Raw genomic sequence first — 18,976 nt, 5'->3', positions numbered from 1 at the left:
AGGAACATAGAACTACCTTCTATCACCAATTCAATATACAGGGCAAATGTGGTATATCGTGGCCTCAAGACAACATAAGATAGAATGATTCTTGAATATGTAGCGACAGACATAGCAATATTATCCCTATTACAGAGACACATGTATACCAATTTATAACTTTTCTTAGCAGTAAGTAACTCAGAAATCATCTAGGAAATATCTATTTTCCTATGTTACAATTGAAATGAAAATGACAATGTATTTTGTAAAATGATGCAATGTGGTACCGTCTTGATGAGACATGAAAACACAACTCACTGGCTAGAAATAGCTGTAAAACAAGCCTACTTTCACTGATATATACTTATTTTAAAAGTTATACTTACTGCTTAGTTTTCTGAAGAAAGAAGGATAACGGTCCTCTATTCAAAGTAGTGATAAAAATAATTGCACCTCAAATTATTCCCAGTGTAACATAAGATATTTAATATTATCATAAATATCATTTGTATAGATGATAGAAAAATTCTAATTTCTTAAAAGTGCTATGCCTTCCTGGAATTTGAAAACAAAAAAAAAAGTGAGGAATATACTATTCTGCCTGTCCAACAGAAGCCTCTACTGCGAATGTAAAAGGTTCTGAAGCTCATCCACGAATGAGTCTACTTACTATAAGTGTCTTAAATTTACAATGTGCAAAAAACTAATGCACCCAAGAATATATCATGGCACCTTGCCCAATGGTAACCACTTGGCAGACTCAAATAATAAGCACCTTCATAGGGAGAAATCTTGCCAAGGGAGAATTTACAACATATTTTTAGAAAGAAATGAGTATTCAATCATTCAATAAAGCAAAGCAGAAAAAGTAAGGTTGTCAAAAGGACTCCAGATTATATGCCAGGAGGTTAATAAAATGGTTCTTTTTTTAAAAAATGACAAAGAAAAATAATAGATCCTTTTTATTTTTTTGAGACGGAGTCTCACTCTGTCACCCAGGCTGGAGTGCAGTGGCGCAATCTCAGCTCACTGCAAGCTCTGCCTCCTGGGTTCACACCATTCTCCTGCCTTAGCCTCCCGAGTAGCTGGGACTACAGGTGCCCGCCACCACGCCCGGCTAGTTTTTTGTATTTTTAGTAGAGAAGGGGTTTCACCGTGTTAGCCAGGATGGTCTCAACATAGATTCAATTTTTTAATGTCTTGATTCAGCCAGACATGTCAAATGAAATAATTGAACTATGTCAAAATAAAAATAGTTGGTACTATATCGACAGACTATTTATAACTATATTTAGCATAAATAGAAATTAAAGCTAAATACGTCTTTTTCTAAAAAAAAAAAAAAAATTATACCTAGGCTCAAAACAACAGGAGCAGGGAGAGTTATGCTATCTATAATTCTGAAAATTCCCACGTGCAGGATACGGTATTGCACATGTAAGTAACAACTCCTAGGTAACAGAAATATACCTGGATTCTATATAAGCAAAATGCTCCTCAGATTATAATATATAATCCAAAATATTAAACCAAAGATACTATTTTTAGAATGTTTTTAAAAAAAAGTACAATAGAACACAATAAAAGGAAGCATTTCATTGACCAGGCATATTTTAATGGGCTTGAATTTCTTTTTTAAAACTCTAACTAAAGGTAGTAAGATGGGGAAACCAAATATAAAAGTGTTATTCTGTCCTAGAATTGTTTGGCTACTAGGTTTTCCCAACATTCAGTCTCTGGAAGCATTGGCCAATCAGAAAGGGAGGTGAGATATGCTGCTGTCTTACTAAGGTTCAGAGTGAGTGGAAAAGAAGGGGGACTTTAGTTCATACCAGTAAATGACATTGACAGTATTCTAAATGGAAGAGCTTCAGCATACGCAATCTTAATGGTGAAATGAGTTAATATTATTACTCATAGCATATGAAGAAAATAATTTATACTATTAATTATTACTACCACATATTCTCCTTTTCTCCTTATGCCTGTGGTATTTTAATCACTTTTAGTCCAAGCCCACTGCTTGTAGCAGAGCAAGTTCTCTAAGGGAAGTATGAAGGAAGAAGTGGCCGGGACACCTGCACAGCCCCATGCCCCAGGAGGCAGTGCTTGCTAACCCTTTCTCTTCCTTCTCATTGTTGTCCTCTTCACTTTTAATAAACTTACAATAAAAAGAGATGAGTTACAAGGTGACTTTTTTGTTTTTTGTTTTTTGAGACGGAGTCTCGCTCTGTCCCTCAAGCGGGAGTGCAGTGGCGCAATCTCGGCTCACTGCAACCTCCGTCTCTCAGGTTCAAGTGACTCTCCTGCCTCAGCCTCCTGAGTAGGTGGGCCTACAGGTGTATGCCACCATGCCCGGCTAAATTTTGTATTTTTAGTATGGACAGGGTTTCACCATATTGGCCAGGCTGGTCTCAAACTCCTGACCTTGTGATCCACCTGCCTCAGCGTCCCAGAGTGCTGGGATTACAGGTGTAAGCCACCGTGCCTGGCCTAGGAGGTGACTTTTAACTTGAAAACTTGGAGTTCTTCACAGAAAATGTATTCAAATGCTAGTTTTTAAACAAGGAAATATGCTCTGAAAAAGATACGACCTGTCTTCCAATGGCCTTTCCATTCTAGTGTTTCCTAATATATTACACTAAAAGTTAACTATAAATTATGTACTTTAAAATATAAAGTATTGATTGTCAGTATAAGGTTCCCAGGCCAGGGAAGAGGAAGGAGAAGTCTTTTGCCAAGACCCTCCCCCAATTTCTTTATAAGATGATTTCACCTTTAAAGAATTCCCAGAGTATAAAGGGCAAAAACACGTTTACAAGGAGGTCCCAACATAACAAGTGCCTGTTTTAGAACAGATTGTGTCAGAAGTGTAAGAGATCTAGAAACTTTTTCCCACTTTAAAAAAAAAAAAAAAAAAGGCAAGAAAAGTAGGTATTTGATACTTAACTGCCCTCTTCATAGACCACTATCTGGGAATCTATTTTCTAAGTATAGGTTTGCCAGCTTTAAAATACTGATTGTCAGTTATTCCTACCCTGGTATCCAAAATATCCATAAGCAATATATGAGCATCCATTCCACTATAACTTCTGAAAATTCACTAAAGCAAGAGCATTTTTAAAAATTAACTTTAAAAGATACATTTGCATACCTTATTTTTGATGGATTTATTTTTAAATAGCTAAAAACAAAGCAAATTCTTTGGAGTCCATGGCAATTACTTTTTCCCATGTCCACTTGAGAGAAATGCCATAGAGCTAAAGAGAAAAACTAAACCATTTCTTAGACTGAGTAAAAGATCATTAATTGTTGACACATATCTAAATTATTTCAGTATATTTAGAAGGCAAAGAAGAAAGGGAGAAGGAAAGAAAAGAAAGAGAGAATGAGGAAAAGAAAAAGGGGGGATTCATCTTTAAAATGTCTATCCAATTGGCCGGGCGCGGTGGCTCAGGCCTGTAATCCCAGCACTTTGGGAGGCCGAGACGGGTGGATCACGAGGTCAGGAGATCGAGACCATCCTGGCTAACACGGTAAAACCCCGTCTCTACTAAAAAATACAAAAAACTAGCCGGGCGAGGTGGCGCGCGCCTGTAGTCCCAGCTACTCAGGAGGCTGAGGCAGGAGAATGGGGTAAACCCGGGAGGCGGAGCTTGTAGTGAGCTGAGATCCGGCCACTGCACTCCAGCCTGGGCAACAGAGCGAGACTCCGTCTCAAAAAAATAAAATAAAATAAAATGTCCATCCAGATAAATTATATTACCCTTCAGAATACAGGGCAACTAAAGATTGAGGTGCTCAGGATTCGGGGATCTTAAAAGTTCACAGCAAGCATCAGATGTCACTAGACAACTGGCAGTCTGATGCTCACACTCCTGAGCCTAGACCAGTTGACACAGGATCCCTGGCCAATGCCAGGGATCTTTAGGTCAGCAATCATGTCAAGATGCTCTGATTCTCCACAAACCCAGCTTCTTTCCCAAACTGCAGGGAGGTTGGTCTGCAGTGACTTATCTAGTATTTTGCTGTACTCCTGGCTCACAGTGTCTCCTGGTCTAGGATCTTCTAATCGAAGTCCCATGAGGCACATATTTCTGTGCTCTCTGACCCCTGAAATAGAGCTGGTGTGGGGTTGAGGATGTGGGAAGGAGACAGCACACCCAGCAACCCCCAGGGCAGTTTTCAGTATGCTCCTCAACCTCTGAGACAGTGTACAAAGCACAGGGAAATGTACTGCCCCTCACATTTCTCTACAGAAGAAAAAGAGAGGGAGGAAACGGCTGGGGTGTGTGATCAGATTTCAAGCAGAAAAAGACTGTGCCACTTAAAAAAAAAAATTCACCACATAGATTCTAAAAAGAAAGAATTTCCAGTTAAGAAGTATCTACTGAGACCAGCGGGCATGGGGTAGGTTGGGGTGGGGTCGGCAGTAGGGTTAGGTTGGAGGTGGGAAGGGAACAGATGCAGCTCCTCCTGCTGGCTGTTTTCTCCCATTCCTGGGGACATCCGTCTTTAAGCACACATGGATGTGTAATAATGCTTAAGAATCTACGTTCATTTCTTTCACAAAATGAGGAGAATACCTATTCTAAAATAACATCTTTATTCTGGAGAAAACAAACACCTCCAAAAAAAATTCTAGAAGATTTTGAGAGGAGAAAATATGGACACAAAACTGCATTCATTTTGATCTTCCACACAAAGATCAGGTGAAGAAATCTATGCAGCTATACATACTAGGACCTGTTGTACACCACCCCCCTAACCCCATAGAAAGAAAACAAACTGTTTTCAAAATAGAAGCAGTATTCCACTATGAAAACATGTGACTATTGGAAATGTTAGTGTTACACAGAGTCCTTTAAAAATAAATCACAGCCAAAGTTCCAAAAAGTACAGAAGCGTGAAACAAAATAAAAATGACTGAAGGGTGATGATGGGAGCCTACAGCTCCATCCTCGCAAGGACGGCAGCCCTGGACGTCGCTGCAAAGGTCACAGGAGGACAGCTTCGCTTCAGAGTTGTAACTTCTCACCGCCTGTCTCCCTGTTCAAAGAAGCAGACATCAGTTCACACGGCTCCCTTGTTTAGAAACCTTGACTTTGCCAAAACATAAGAGCATTTCGATACACTTTTCTGAGTTTTCCATTCTTCACCTAATTTTATTTTTCTTTACAAGAAACAACTGAAATGTCCAAGAATGATCCAAAGTACTAACCAAATCCAAAAGAGAAACAATGCATTCAGTCCAATCTGTCTACCACCAGCAGTTGGCCAGCATTAAAAGACAGCAAATAGACTGCAGCTGCATACTGCAATCACAAGCACCACTTTCATCTCTTACTGCATCAGGGAGAATTTTCAGTTGAGGACTGTTTAACCTCCTCAAGAGTTTATTTTAGGATGACATTCTCTATGCACTCAAATCGAATTCTAATCATTAGAACTACTGAAAAGAGGCATTTACCCTGGGCTCTAGTAAAAAAATACATAAATATGAAGGGAAGACTGCCTATGCAATACCTTATTTTAAAACACTGAGCATATAGTATCTAAAAGCTAACATGAAAAAACTACATAAAGTACCTATAACACCACAGTAAACTCACTGTAAAGCATAAATGAGTTTTATAATGTTTTAAAAACATATTCTATTGTCAAATTTATTCATGATTTTTCAGAGACTGTTGTCCATATTGTAAATGTGTTTCGGGATTATTTTAAATGGGTTGGAAGGTTTAGCTTATTCTGATCTTTCCCATATTTTCATTTTAAAATGGCCTCCTCATAAGTAAGTTGTTTTCCATAAAAATTTGCATAGACTGAATTATTTTTGTTTCTCAAATGTTTAAAATGTTCCCCATGTACCCAAGAAATATAAGTTGGGGAATTTTGCAACTAAGTTAAGTAATAAAGTTGAATAACTAGTTACTGTCACTGGGTCTCCACAGTGTATTCCATCCCTCCACTAGGAACAAAGTGCCACATCACTGTTTCCCAAATGTCCCACAAGAACCTGGGTGAATCCTCTTCCTCAGTGCCAACAGGAGGCAAAAGACAAGAGGAACTGGCTTGTTGACTAAGAGGAGAGAACTGGTGCTGCATCTTAGTCTTGAATACTCTGTGAAGCACTAACAACAATGGGAATGAGTTCATCTCATTTAAAGTGTAATTATTTACAACGACCTAACGCACAAAAATGCTCATGCTTCTCATGCATTGTGATGATTCTGAGCCACCACAAGTGCTTATTCAAAATAAGGCATATTATAATTAGAAACATTAGGCCAGAGATCACATACAAAAAGTCACTCTGACTGAACATGGATTCATCCTATTAAACTTGGGCCATCTCCAAACCAGCTCTCTATTTTTACATCCTGAATTTCCATCATTTTATAAAAATGAGTTGCCAGAAAAATCAAAGAAGTTCAAGTTATTTTCCAAACAGGCTATATTTTTCTTGATGCACTTTTAAAAATATGTTCTCAAGTGTAGGTTTCAGCAAAACACCAGACTCCCTCGATAAAGAAACAGTTAACTCCAGCCAATGCTACTGCATTGCAGATGCTGTTCATGTTCTCTCCTGAAGAAGTCCCATTTTATTTATTATTTGTTATTTATGTATTTACTATTCAAGGGTACATGTACAAGTTTGTTACAAGGGTATATTATGTGATGCTGAGGTTTGGGCTTCTGTTGACCTTGTCACCCAAATAATGAACATAGTACCCAACAGAGAGTGTTTCAGCCCTTGTTCCCCTCTCTCCCTCCCCACTTTTGAAGTCCCCAGTGTCTACTGTTCCCATTTTTATGTGCATGTGTACCCAATGCTCAGCTCCCACTTATAAGTGAGAACATGTGATATTTGGTTTTCTGTTTCTGCATTAATTCACTTAGAATAATGGCCTTCCACTGCATCCATGTTGCTGCAAAAGATATAATTTAGTTCTTTTTTACAGCTGTATAGTATTCCATGGTGTACCTGTACCACATTTTCTTTATCCAATCCACAGTTTATGGGCACCTAGGTCAATGCCCTCTTTGCTATTGTGAATTAGTGCTGCAATAAACATATCAGTGCAGGTGTCTTTTTGGTAGAACAATGTATTGTCCTTTGGGTATATACCCGGTAATGAGATTGTGGGGTCAAATGGTAGCTCTACTTTTGGAAGAACTCCCATTTTAAAGCTGGAACCAGATGGAATGGGTGCTTGGAATAGAAGCAATACCTTGCAAATGAAACATAACTGGACTCTCTATGTCAATTTTTCTTTGTAAAGTTTATAATTGTGAGTTAAAAACCTAAAACATGAAAAAATATATCGTGTTTAAATTTCATATGCTAAAACCTATCATGTGACCCTTGTAAATTATCAATAGTCTTCACTGAAATTAAACGCTCACTTCCTGCCTCCCCACCGCCTATACTTCCTCCTACCAAATCTTGCCCTCACCACAGAACCAATCCAACGGGTGGTCACTTCCAATAAGTGAATGAATGCCTGGCTTAATTTCTAAAGTATTAAGAACTCCAGAGCATACTTACTTGGCTCATAGTAATCCACTATGGACACTGAAGCATCTTGGGTATTTGAAACTTTAAAGTTTCTCACAGCAGGAATATCAACACAAAACTGGGTTTCATTTACCTTGAGAAATGCAAAACAGTCTTAAGGGGTTGGCACACTGTGTGTTCATCATTAAGTAAACACATTTCTTTTTCTTACCATTTTAGGAAATAGAGACTAACACTTAGGGAGGATTTCCACATGTCAGATACTGCAGTAAGTACTTCCTATGAACTATCTTATTTAACTTGTAAAACAATGCTTACAAAAAGGTATTGTTCTTAGTTCCATTTTGCTGAATGGGATACTGAGAATTAGAGTGGTTAAGTAAGCAGCAAGCCTGAGGGTGCATGCACTTAGATCACCTGTCTCAGATGGTGTACCCCACCCCCAGTTACTACTAATGGCTCACAGCAGCCTCCTTCTCCTGGGAATTGCCCTTAGTTCATGCAAGCCATGTCACCCAGTAGGTGAGGTAACTAAGATGGGGCTGTACTCCACAGCCAGTTACTGAGATGGGGTACACAAGGCCAGCCTATCTGTCTCCAAGAGGAATAGATTTGGCCAATTTGGCAAACAACACTCGTTAAAGAATCAGAAATTAGTAAATTCCTTCAAACATTCCCTTATTTGCCAATAGTAGTAAATGAAAAGTCAAACTGACCACTCAAAGAGTACTGGACACTCAAATTAAAATAACCATTAACAAGAGCATCAAAGATAGAAGACAAACTCCAAAACCAATTACACTACTAAATTAAAACCTTAAATTTGTTTTTTAAGTTCCAAATCAGGCCCATGGCTTTCGAGCAGTGATTAATGTAAGATAATTCCTAAAGAGTAAAAGAATCTAGAGACTGTTATTTAACATTATATTGAGACTGAATTAGTTTTAACAGGGCTTTAACCAAAGAGGTTTTGAAGTGCTAAAACAAATGAGAACATTCAAGAACTATCTTTTTAAAAGTACATATTTAGCAATATATTTCTGATTCATACTTAGAAAAACTGAAATAAGAAACATCAAACCCACCCATGTAATATGAAATCCTTAGAATACTATGAACTCAATATCAATTCAACCTATGAAGCTCATATAAATGCTATAAGAAAAGAATAAACTTACGTACCACCAGTTTTGAGACATACCAAGCAGAGTCTGGAATTCTTCACTTACCTTCACCTACACATTGTATCCACCTTATTCTCGAATCAGTAGTAGTCATTCAGCGATGGAAAGAGTACATGAAGGTTATGTAATAATTCTATGTCAAGATTAAATCTCTGAGAATAATCCTCCATGATTTAGCACCTAATTTTTCAAGGTAAGAACATTAACCCCTTCACAGTTTGTTAAAAGCTTCATGGAAGAATTTTAAAATGTGTAATGAAGGCATTCGTCTTCCAGCCAGGCATGGCGGCTCACATCTATAATCCCAACACTTTGAGAGGCCAAGACCAGAAGATGACTTGAAGCCAGGAGTTCAAAACCAGCCTGGGCAACAAAGTCAGACCCCGTCTCTATAAAAAAAATTCTCAGGAAATTATCTAGGCAAGGTGGCATGCACCTGTGGTCCCAGCTACTCAGGAGCCTGAAGTGGGAGGATCACTTGAGCTCAGGAGTTGGAGGTTGCAGTGAGCTATGATTGCACAACTGCACTCCAGCCTAGGCAATTCCCTGAGGCAAAGAGGCTCTCAAATTCAGATCTGGGCTGAATTGTTTTAATAATAATATGGAAATTTCTATGTATTTCACATCTGGCATGAAATAAAGATTTAGTTATGAAGACCTACATCAGGCTCGTCATTAACAGCAACTCTCTAAACTGATTTTATAATTATGTCTTTCTAATGGAGATAAATATATAGTTGCCATGTTAAACTCATTCAGGGACACAAAAACTTGAAATAACAATGACTTAAAGAAAACATACTTAAAGTAAGGTAGACATCCGAACACAAAACATAGTAGCTTTGTCAACAGGTTACCTTATGTTTTACTACTTACAGAATCTAAATAGAGGTTGAGTTTTCCATGATCATATTCCACTTTCTTCACTGTCTCACTCAGAGGAATTGTGTCTGAAGGCACCATAAAGCCACTTAGTAGGTTAACTTCCATAAGAGCCATGCCACTCCTAGCTGGGCCCAAAAACCTAAATCAAAGAGGGGAGGATGAATGAAAACTCCTCAGGAAAAACCCACAGCTGTTATCAAATTATCTTCATACAAAAATCAAACCCACCAAATGTTATTCCAAATACTGTTTGAGTTCAAATAAAATTCACTATAGAGAATTTTAAAACAGGTTATCGTTTTCTTACATGTCTGGTAATCTGATTAACTTTCAACATATAAGGAATAATGATACAACAATGTGTTCATCTGACAGATGGTGTGCAATGCCTGCAGTGTAACAGGCTTGTGCTTATAAACTGTGACAGTACAACATACATCCTTTCAATAGACAACTCTATTTTCTAGCAGTGATTCCAAACCAAATTGCACTTTTTCTTTTGTCAAAAGTTGACAGCACCAAACTTCCAAGAAAGCCAGGCCCTGAGAAGGAGGCATCACTTGACCACTTAGTGATAGTCCCATCCAAGTTCTTAGCAACCTTTTATTCGTCTGGTTTTAGAAACATCAGACCAGTAGGGAGAGGCCTTCCCTTTGTTCTCCCACATACTTGAAGAACACTTTGTGTTTTCTTTGGCCACCATGAGGGAATTACAAGCCTTGGAAAGTTTTATTACACTGCATCCTTCTCTCACCCTGTTGCACATGATGTGAGCATCAGAGGATCTGGGCACCAACAACATTTTATCTCCTTAAAAATAAATATTTTTCTAAAATGAATTGAAGCAAGAGCTTTTCATTTGGAGCAGAAGGAGCCCAGCTAAGTGAGTATGGAAAGATGTTTGCCTCCAATTTAAAAGGATCATAGCATTAAGTTAGTACCTGTTGTCCTTTTAAATGGCAAAAGCAAGAAGGGCTGTTAGAAAAATCTTGCTTTTTAGAGCAGAAAACCCATGCCTGCCAAACATGACTGATTGAAAAGCCATAGAGTACAACTGCTGACTTCAGCCGGTTCTGCAGTCCCAAGCAACTGAAACCATCTGCTGGCAATGCACTGAGCCAAAGTAGATGTTATTAAGAACTAATAAATGGATTGAAACTAGAGGTGTTTGCATATGAGAAAAAATATAGATGAGAAAAAAACAGTCAATATGCTTAAACATTTAAAAGCACAATGCAGATTATAGTTTTGGTACATATTAAAAGTACCTTGGTTGATCTGATCTCTTTACTAGCCTGGGGCAGAATTTGTTAAACTATCGTGCCACACAGAAAGCCTGGTATGAGGTAAGGTCTTGGACCCTGTTGATAGGATAAAGTGTCTGAAATATCAGGTAATCTTTTTTTCTTTTTTTTAATACTTTAAGTTCTAGGGTACATGTGCACAATGTGCAGGTTTGTTACATATGTATACTTGTGCCATGTTGGTGTGCTGCACCCATCAACTCGTCAGCACCCATCAACTCGTCATTTACATCCTCTTTTTTATAATGTGCTGGTGAAAAAATACACTTAAATATTATTTGTCTTTCATAACAGATTTTTCTCAGAAAACTAGTAGCAGCATTTAAATCCTTTTTATGAAACCCCTACCCTCACGTGAAAACATTTCCCTTCTTCAGGCTCTACCTACCACCCAAACTCTGTTGTCCATCTGATTCCTCATGCTTAAGATTGGAAATCCTGCATTCTTACATGAACCCCTATAAATGCTGAGGTCTCTTCATAGTCTGAATCCTGGCTCCACCTCATTTTCCTCATGTTTCTTCACTTGATGTCTCTTAAGAGGTAAAAGTCTCCCTCTCATAACTCCATGAGGGTCTTCTTCTTTGCCCTTTTCAAAATTGGAATTTGAGACTTGCTTAGGGGATTGTTTCCATTAATTTCTGTATCCATCTCAAACAGCAAGTTCCACAAGGGCAGACCTTGTGTCTTTTTTGGCTTACAATTATATTCCCACACCTGACACACAGACACCATGACTGGCACATAGTAGAGGCTCAACCAATACTTGCTGAGGGAATAAATAAATGAATGAGAAAAAGCAGGAATAGGCAGGGCACAGTGGCTCATGCCTGTAAGCCCAGCACTTTGGGAGGCCAACGCAGGAAGATCGCTTGAGGCCAGGAATTTGAGAAAAGCAGGGATAATAATAACACATACTTTACAGAGTTACTGTAAGAATTAAACGATATGCATGTAAAAGTGTTTGGTGCAGTGCCTGGCATATAAGATTGTAATTACTGTAGGTTGTTATTGTTTATAATAATAATAATAACTTGAAGTTGCTATTCTATAACAGAGACCAATTGGAAGACGAGTAAAAAATAATTGGAGTCCCACTTTCTTCTCAGCTGAAAAGGATGCCACTGCAGAGATTCTGATATCCCCTTACTGCTGGCCCAAAATGCCCAAGAAGGTGAAGAATGGGACATATGTGGGACATTTTACCCCAAAATCATGAACAAGAAGGTCCAAAGATAAAGACAGACAGTAGCGGTAATGGCGGAGACTGGGTCCAGGCAATGGCTGTGAAGGCTGGCCACCTGGATGAACACCCAGAGATGACCTTGAAGAACATCTGCCAGCTCAGGACCACACCAGGGACTTCTAGTTCAACAATAAGCTCAGTGAAACCAGGACACTATGGGATATTTTAGAAGAGCAAACAGCAGCTCCTCAATGCCAGTGCATCTTTAAGTCCCAGCTCAAGACCAAATAAGGCAGATGTAACAGAATAGATTCACGAAAGAAAAAAATGTGAAGCCTCTATTCAAAAACTTTCACAAGGAGTGTGCTCAAATTCCTGTGTGCAGTGGAATGACCAAAACTCTGCAGCTTCCCAGTCTTACTGTGAAGTCGGTAGGGTTGAGGTAGAACCCTTTTTCTTTATTACTTAACAAGATTCTCAGATGCTTTGGATATAGAACAATTTAAGAGTCAACTTGAAAAGTACTCCCAGAAGCTTCAGTTGTTAAGTGTCTAATTATCTAGTATGAGAAACTCCTAAACTGGAATATTTTCAATGTATCTAAAAAAAAAAACTATCCTCTTGATTGAATTTGCATGTTATCATAAAGTTTTGGGTTAAATGCCTAACAGTTAAAGTTCAGTATGAACCTGAAATAATTATTTCAACAGAAAAATAACTCATAACAAGAAATAACCACTCTAAGTATTAAATATGATTTCCTAAATTAGACCTGAGTTTTATTAATTTATATACACACTGTTCTATTCAAATTTGTTATACATTCAGGGAAAACCTGTAAATAATTTTTGTATGCATCTAATAAATGCTTGAATATAATTAGTAGTATTTCTAGTTTGTAATCTGAAGTGTAGTACATAATTGAATTCTTTGTTCAATATAACTTCTTATATTGATATAGTTAGACAACTACATAATTAAACCTTCAAGTCTATTTTCTAAAGGAAAAAAAGAAGAGAGACCTAAGCAGACACTTACCTTGTACACACATTCAAATCCACATGATTGAGATCATCTTTATTTTCTTTTACAGCAACATCTAAATCAAAGGCTTCTTGATTTTGGATAGATCTTCGTCTTCTAGAAGACCCAGAATCCTTCACATTATATACAACATTGAGCTGTAAAAAATAAACTAGCATAAATAACAAATTGGACATAAACTTCTATCATTATGCCTTCTAAATACTGTATTAGGTAATGATTCTCTTTGGATGGACCCAGTAAGATTTTTAATCTTCAAACTAGAAAAAAAATTAATTTTATTTGCTAACAAAGTATCACTACTAACAAGTAGTATTACAATTTATAAAATTATTTTTAAATGGAGAACTTTGTTAGGTAATATTCCAAAACAAGTACAATAACACACCATGGGCGATATTTGAGGATAATGTTTTGTCAAAGAGGGTAAATATTCCCTTGAGGAAAAAACCATCTTGAGAGCATTCACTAATTTCTAAGGAAATTAGTTGCCCAAATGGAGTCATTTCTCTCTAACTAGAACTTCAGAAACTCTCAGTATGATAAATCAAAACTAAAACATTGAAGAGCCTTAGCTGAACATTGCTGAGGATTCTTTTTGTTCATACAACATTTGTCAAAGATGATAAAATAAATGACAGCTTTCAAGTCAACTGGGTCTTTCTCAGCATCTACTCTGTACCCACCACTGATGTTAAAGGTGCTGTAGACATAATGGGAGAGCATGAGGACCTGCGTCTTTCTCAAAGGGATCCTAAATCAGAAGCTTAGGAATGTACTCAAAGCTTCCTAGTCCAGTCTCATCCCCGGATGGATTGGAATCTACTTAAATGTTTTACCTCATCCCCTTTTTTATAACAAGGTTCGTAAAGCTTACTGTTGCTTTGTAAGGTTGTGTTTTCTTTTAACTTATACCTAACACACATACACATATGCACATGTGCATACACACACACACACCTCAGAACTAACATCTAATATCCCTCATGGATATGCACACTTAAAAAAATCCTCTAAGCCTTCATTTTTCAAATCTAAAAGTTGCAGTCTTCTTATTTGGCCACAATCCAAACTCATATAATCCTTCATCCACTTGATCCTTCTGGTTATCTTACTTTGGACACTTGTCAACTCTTCCTTAAAGTATAACAATTAAATTATAGAGTATTCCTGAAGCAATTGAAGAATAGTCTCATAAAATTGGAGAGATGCGCTCTATTATTTCCATCATTCCCTTTTCAGTGGCATGCAATTATCCCTTTAGAGACCAACGCTATCAGGAAACAAACAAGGACTACTCTATTTGTCTCTCAGGTCATAATTAATGCCCATCCATAACCAAGTATTAGGGTTTACATTTGGCAATAAAGCTCAACTGCTCAGTCAGGGAACTTTAAAAGATCTTGCAGTTTATTCCAACAGTTTAGTATTTTATTACCCAACAGAGGATAATATTTACTGCAAACTCATGAGTTCTCTTTGCCTTCCTTTTTCCAGAGCACGTATAAAAATATCAACTGTAAGATCTCAATACCCATTTCTGGGTGTCCAACTTCTTTGTAATTTTTTTTCCTCCCTCATGAGAAGTGCCTACTGGTCCCTTCCTTTTGTTTTCTGCATTTTGAGATCGACATGGGATTGATGAACATTCTGACCAGCAAGTACCACATTTACCCCTGTGTGCTTCAAGCCTCAAGTAAAACATCACTTGGTTTCAGTGATTTCTCTACATTTGGTTTATCAAAAATGAATTCCAACCAACTTGGTGATTTAAGTACATATAGTTTTTCAATTTTATATAGAATACACAGCATATCTACTTTTGGATTTACTCTTGGATTGCAAGACAGTTTGAGAATGAGAATTTTCCCATGGTCTTTGTTAGTAAAGATCGAAATAAATTGTTTACTTTCTCTTTCTGACCTTTTCACTAAATACCATTCCTTTTCACTGTGATCATTTTTCCTTTAGTTTCAAAAAATGTGTACTGTATTCTGAGTGTAATGCAAAATAATCTTAGAATTATTTGGAAGTTTCTAAATTATACCTGTTTAGCAAGGTATACCTGCCCTACTCAGCAAGTATATCTGCTCTCTCAACTAGAATGATAGTACTGGTTTTTGAAAAGAGTACTTTTTCTCCATAATAGCCATTTTTTTCCTTTCTCAGTAAGTGTTTCAGTGTTTTTGTTTGGTTGTTTGGTTGTTTGTTTCTACCCAAGCATGCAACCATTTTTGGTCCTATCACATATTATCTTGAGGTTCTAATGAGATGATTTTAAAGTCCTCAATATTTTTATGTACTATTTAGTGTAATGATTATCTTATTCAGTATTTTTCATACTATTTCCATTTTTATTGTAGCTCCTGCTGTACCATAAAAATGTAGATTTCTTTAGATTTTCTTTCTGTACCAGAGGATTGAACATAATTATGCTCTAATTGTTATATTTACTATTATATGAGATTTTATATTAAAGGGACACAATTCCTCCCCTCAAGTCAATAATTCTACCATGTTGACTTTCATATTCTCAGATGAACATTAAGAAATTGTAAGTAAAACATGTATTTGTTATCAGGAATCATATTGGAGGACATTAACCCTCACTTCAAAAAGCAAATAATCTCCAAGAACTATTTTTCAAATAGAAAATCAATCTATATAATTGCTCTCTATTCACTGGCTGGCAACATCTCTAATACTTTTTATTAAAGACAGTGATATATCTTGCTTAAGTCATAGATGTAAATTATTAAGAATTATATTCAAGTTATCTAAGATTTAGCAAAGCCCCGAACCAAATAATTATTATAAAAAGTCATATTTAACTTAAAAAAAATAAGCATCATTACATACCTGACAAATAGCAAATCCAAAACCATTTGCGGAAATATTAACTGCAGTTGGCTGTACCACAGCAAGCTGAATCAAGGTGAAAAAAAGTGAATGAGGCTAATTTTCCATATCTAGATCCTTCCAAGTAGCACAACAGATCAGTCCTATCCCTCATTAGGAGCAGAAGCAATCACTGACAGCACTAAGAGCTTTATACTGTCTCACATATCAAAAGCTATGGGTCAAATAGGTAAGCAAGGTGATGGAAGGAAAAGTGCACACTCCCCAAGCTCCCTCACCTCTGTTCATGGGAGGACACATTAGTGCTACTGACAAGTCTGTCCTCCTGTTGGGGTTGAAGCATAAGACAAGAAACTAAAGTTATCTCCCTTCCGTGACCTCCCTTAATCAAGGCCTAATCCCCTGGCTTTCCCAGGAGCACAATAACACACTGTCTATGACTGTGCCTAACTTTATTCCTTCTTTTCCTTTATCATCACCACTCTTCCTCACTTTCGAGAATTGAAGTTATCACCTTCATCCATTGTACTCAACCTCCCACAAATTTATCAAGGGAATAAAGTTAAGAACTAGCATATTCTTTTATTCCAGTTAAAGTAAGATTTCTACTACTGGTTCTGTCAATTCTCCTAAGAAGACATGTGGAGCAGCTGAAAAGAACATGGTCTTTGGAATGATGAGTTCAAATCCTAGCTCTACTGTTACTAGTAACATGATCTTGAGCAAGTCACTTAACCACTCTCAGCCTCAGTTTTATCATATGTATGACAGGGATAAATGTACTTACTTCTTAGTTACTTTGAGAAGTAAATGCAATAGCATATGTAAAGTAATCTAGCACAGTGCCTATGAAGAACAGAAACTCAACAGGGTTCTATGTTCATTCCTTTCTCAATGTTACAGTGCCCATGTTTTCTCCTGTTACACCAATTTTCCAAAGTTCCCCGCCCTTCCAGAGCTCAGTAAATTCAACCAAAGGAGGGCACCACTTCTCCCTATTCCTCTACAGAGCTCCGGAAACAAGTCTTTGTTGAAATCAACAGATTACAGATAAAGCAGTATTCCAGCATAAATAATTGTCTACACTGATTTTTAAATAACTGCCCCTTGTGCACACCTCTGCTGTCTGAAGGAGTAAGCGGTTGTGTGTGTCAATCAGAAACTTTATAGGACTTGGTGAGCTAGGCCCCGTCACAGTCACTTGGATATTTGTCCTTTCTGTATTCATTAGGGCTGCAAATTCAGACAGAGCCTTTAAAGCCACAATGGTATCCTGTTGAGGGGAAAAAAAAACATTTGTACATACAAGTATATGTCAAGGTGTTCAAAGAGTAAATCTAGTAGTGTTTTGTTGCTGGACATTCAACCACCTTTCTTCACAGTGGAATGCTCCCTGACTCATATTTGAATCTCCTCGGCCTAAAGCACAGGAGAGGCTCAGAAAATGTTTGCTCAAATGTTTTATAGTTTTTAGTGTACAGATCTTACTGATTTTTGTCAGATTAATCCCTAAATAGTTCACATTTTATGCTACTTTGATTTGAGTTTCCATTGCTCATATATACATACAATGGATTTCTGAATACTGATATTTTATACCACAGTGTTACTAAACTCACTTGTTAATCCTAGTAGCATTTTTGTACATAAATGAACATATTATCAATAAATTAAAAGTTTCAGTTTTTCCTTTCCAAAAAGAAGAAAAGAAAATAGAAAATATTTGCTATATGGAACTGAACATCTACTCTTATATCAGTTACCACAGAGGAAAAATGGCAAATGTAGATGGGGAACAAATTGATTTATTACATATAAATATCAGATATAAAATTCATAATAATGAGGAGAAAAAAATTAAAATCAGTGAATTTAGCCTTTTGCTTAAGTTACTAAACTTTGAAACTGCAAAGTAATTTTCAGAAATCAAGGAAAAAATGCAATCAAATACTTTAATATATATTTTAATATATACTATATAATTTTATATATATTATTATATATACTATATATTTATTTTTATATTTTATTATATTAAATATTTATGATATATATAATTTTATATATACAAATTTATACATAATTTTAATATAAATTTTATATATAATTATATAATAAAATATTATATTTTATATTTTATTAGATATATAAAATACATCTAACAAGAAAATATATATTATATATATTATAGTTTAAAGGGAAAAAAACTATCATCTCTCACCTGAGTAGATGCAAAACCACCCAAGCTATTTCTTTGCCTGCTTAGCCACCTCATAATTGGGATTCCCTCAGAAGTCTGAAATTGCAGGAAGTGTGAGAGCAGTGCATAGGCTGCCACTTCAATATCCAGGGAGCGTGGCTGCCAGGAATCAGAAAGTTTGGACTCTGATGACACCCAGAATTGCATGCCTCCTACAAGAGAAAAATAAAAACATTCTGATCAATTATCCAGAAAAATTACATTTTATACAATTAAATATTCCTACTCTGGTCCAAGTTGTACTTAACTAGCATAAAAATATATATATTTGTATACATGTATTTATTTATGCCAAACATGTATTTATTTATCACAAACACACACACACATACATATGTATACATGTGCCTATATGTCACTTTTTTAAACTACTATAAGTTAAGTATATCTTATCCAAAAAGCTTGGGGTCAGAAGTGTGTCCAATTTCTGTTATGTTTGAATTTTTGGAATATTTACAGAATACATACATTCCAAAATCTGAAATGCTCAAAAATCTGAAACTTTCTGAGCACTGATATAATACTCAAAGGAAATGCTCATTGGAGCATTTTGGATTTCAGATTTTTGGATTAGGGATGCTCAACCTATATATTTATAAATTTTCATCCCTTTCCCATTGCCTACATTTGAGGATGTTTTCATGAAAATAATTTTCCTAAGAGAAATTCCATACATTTGGCTCAAGGCTAAATAGCTACAAATAAAAGGAAAAAAATAATATATTCCAGAAGATAATATACATTACTTAT

General features: G+C 36.5%; 1 protein-coding gene across 1 annotated transcript in view; it reads right to left on the bottom strand.

Moving 5' to 3' along the window:
* Window positions 1–4,569: 4,569 nt before the first annotated feature.
* Window positions 4,570–18,976, bottom strand: part of CD109 (CD109 molecule) — a 147,858-nt gene continuing 133,451 nt past the window's right edge. Inside the window, 8 exon segments of the mRNA XM_033217681.1 lie at window positions 4,570–4,900; window positions 4,902–5,031; window positions 7,535–7,637; window positions 9,565–9,712; window positions 13,102–13,244; window positions 15,967–16,032; window positions 17,084–17,239; window positions 18,188–18,378. Of these exon segments, the coding sequence (XP_033073572.1) occupies window positions 4,858–4,900; window positions 4,902–5,031; window positions 7,535–7,637; window positions 9,565–9,712; window positions 13,102–13,244; window positions 15,967–16,032; window positions 17,084–17,239; window positions 18,188–18,378 (980 nt within the window). The 3' untranslated portion in view covers window positions 4,570–4,857.

The sequence above is a fragment of the Trachypithecus francoisi genome, unplaced genomic scaffold (assembly GCF_009764315.1).
Source record: "Trachypithecus francoisi isolate TF-2019V2 unplaced genomic scaffold, Tfra_2.0 Lachesis_group10, whole genome shotgun sequence".
Classification (NCBI taxonomy): domain Eukaryota; kingdom Metazoa; phylum Chordata; class Mammalia; order Primates; family Cercopithecidae; genus Trachypithecus; species Trachypithecus francoisi.
This window is presented reverse-complemented; position numbering and strand designations above follow the sequence as displayed.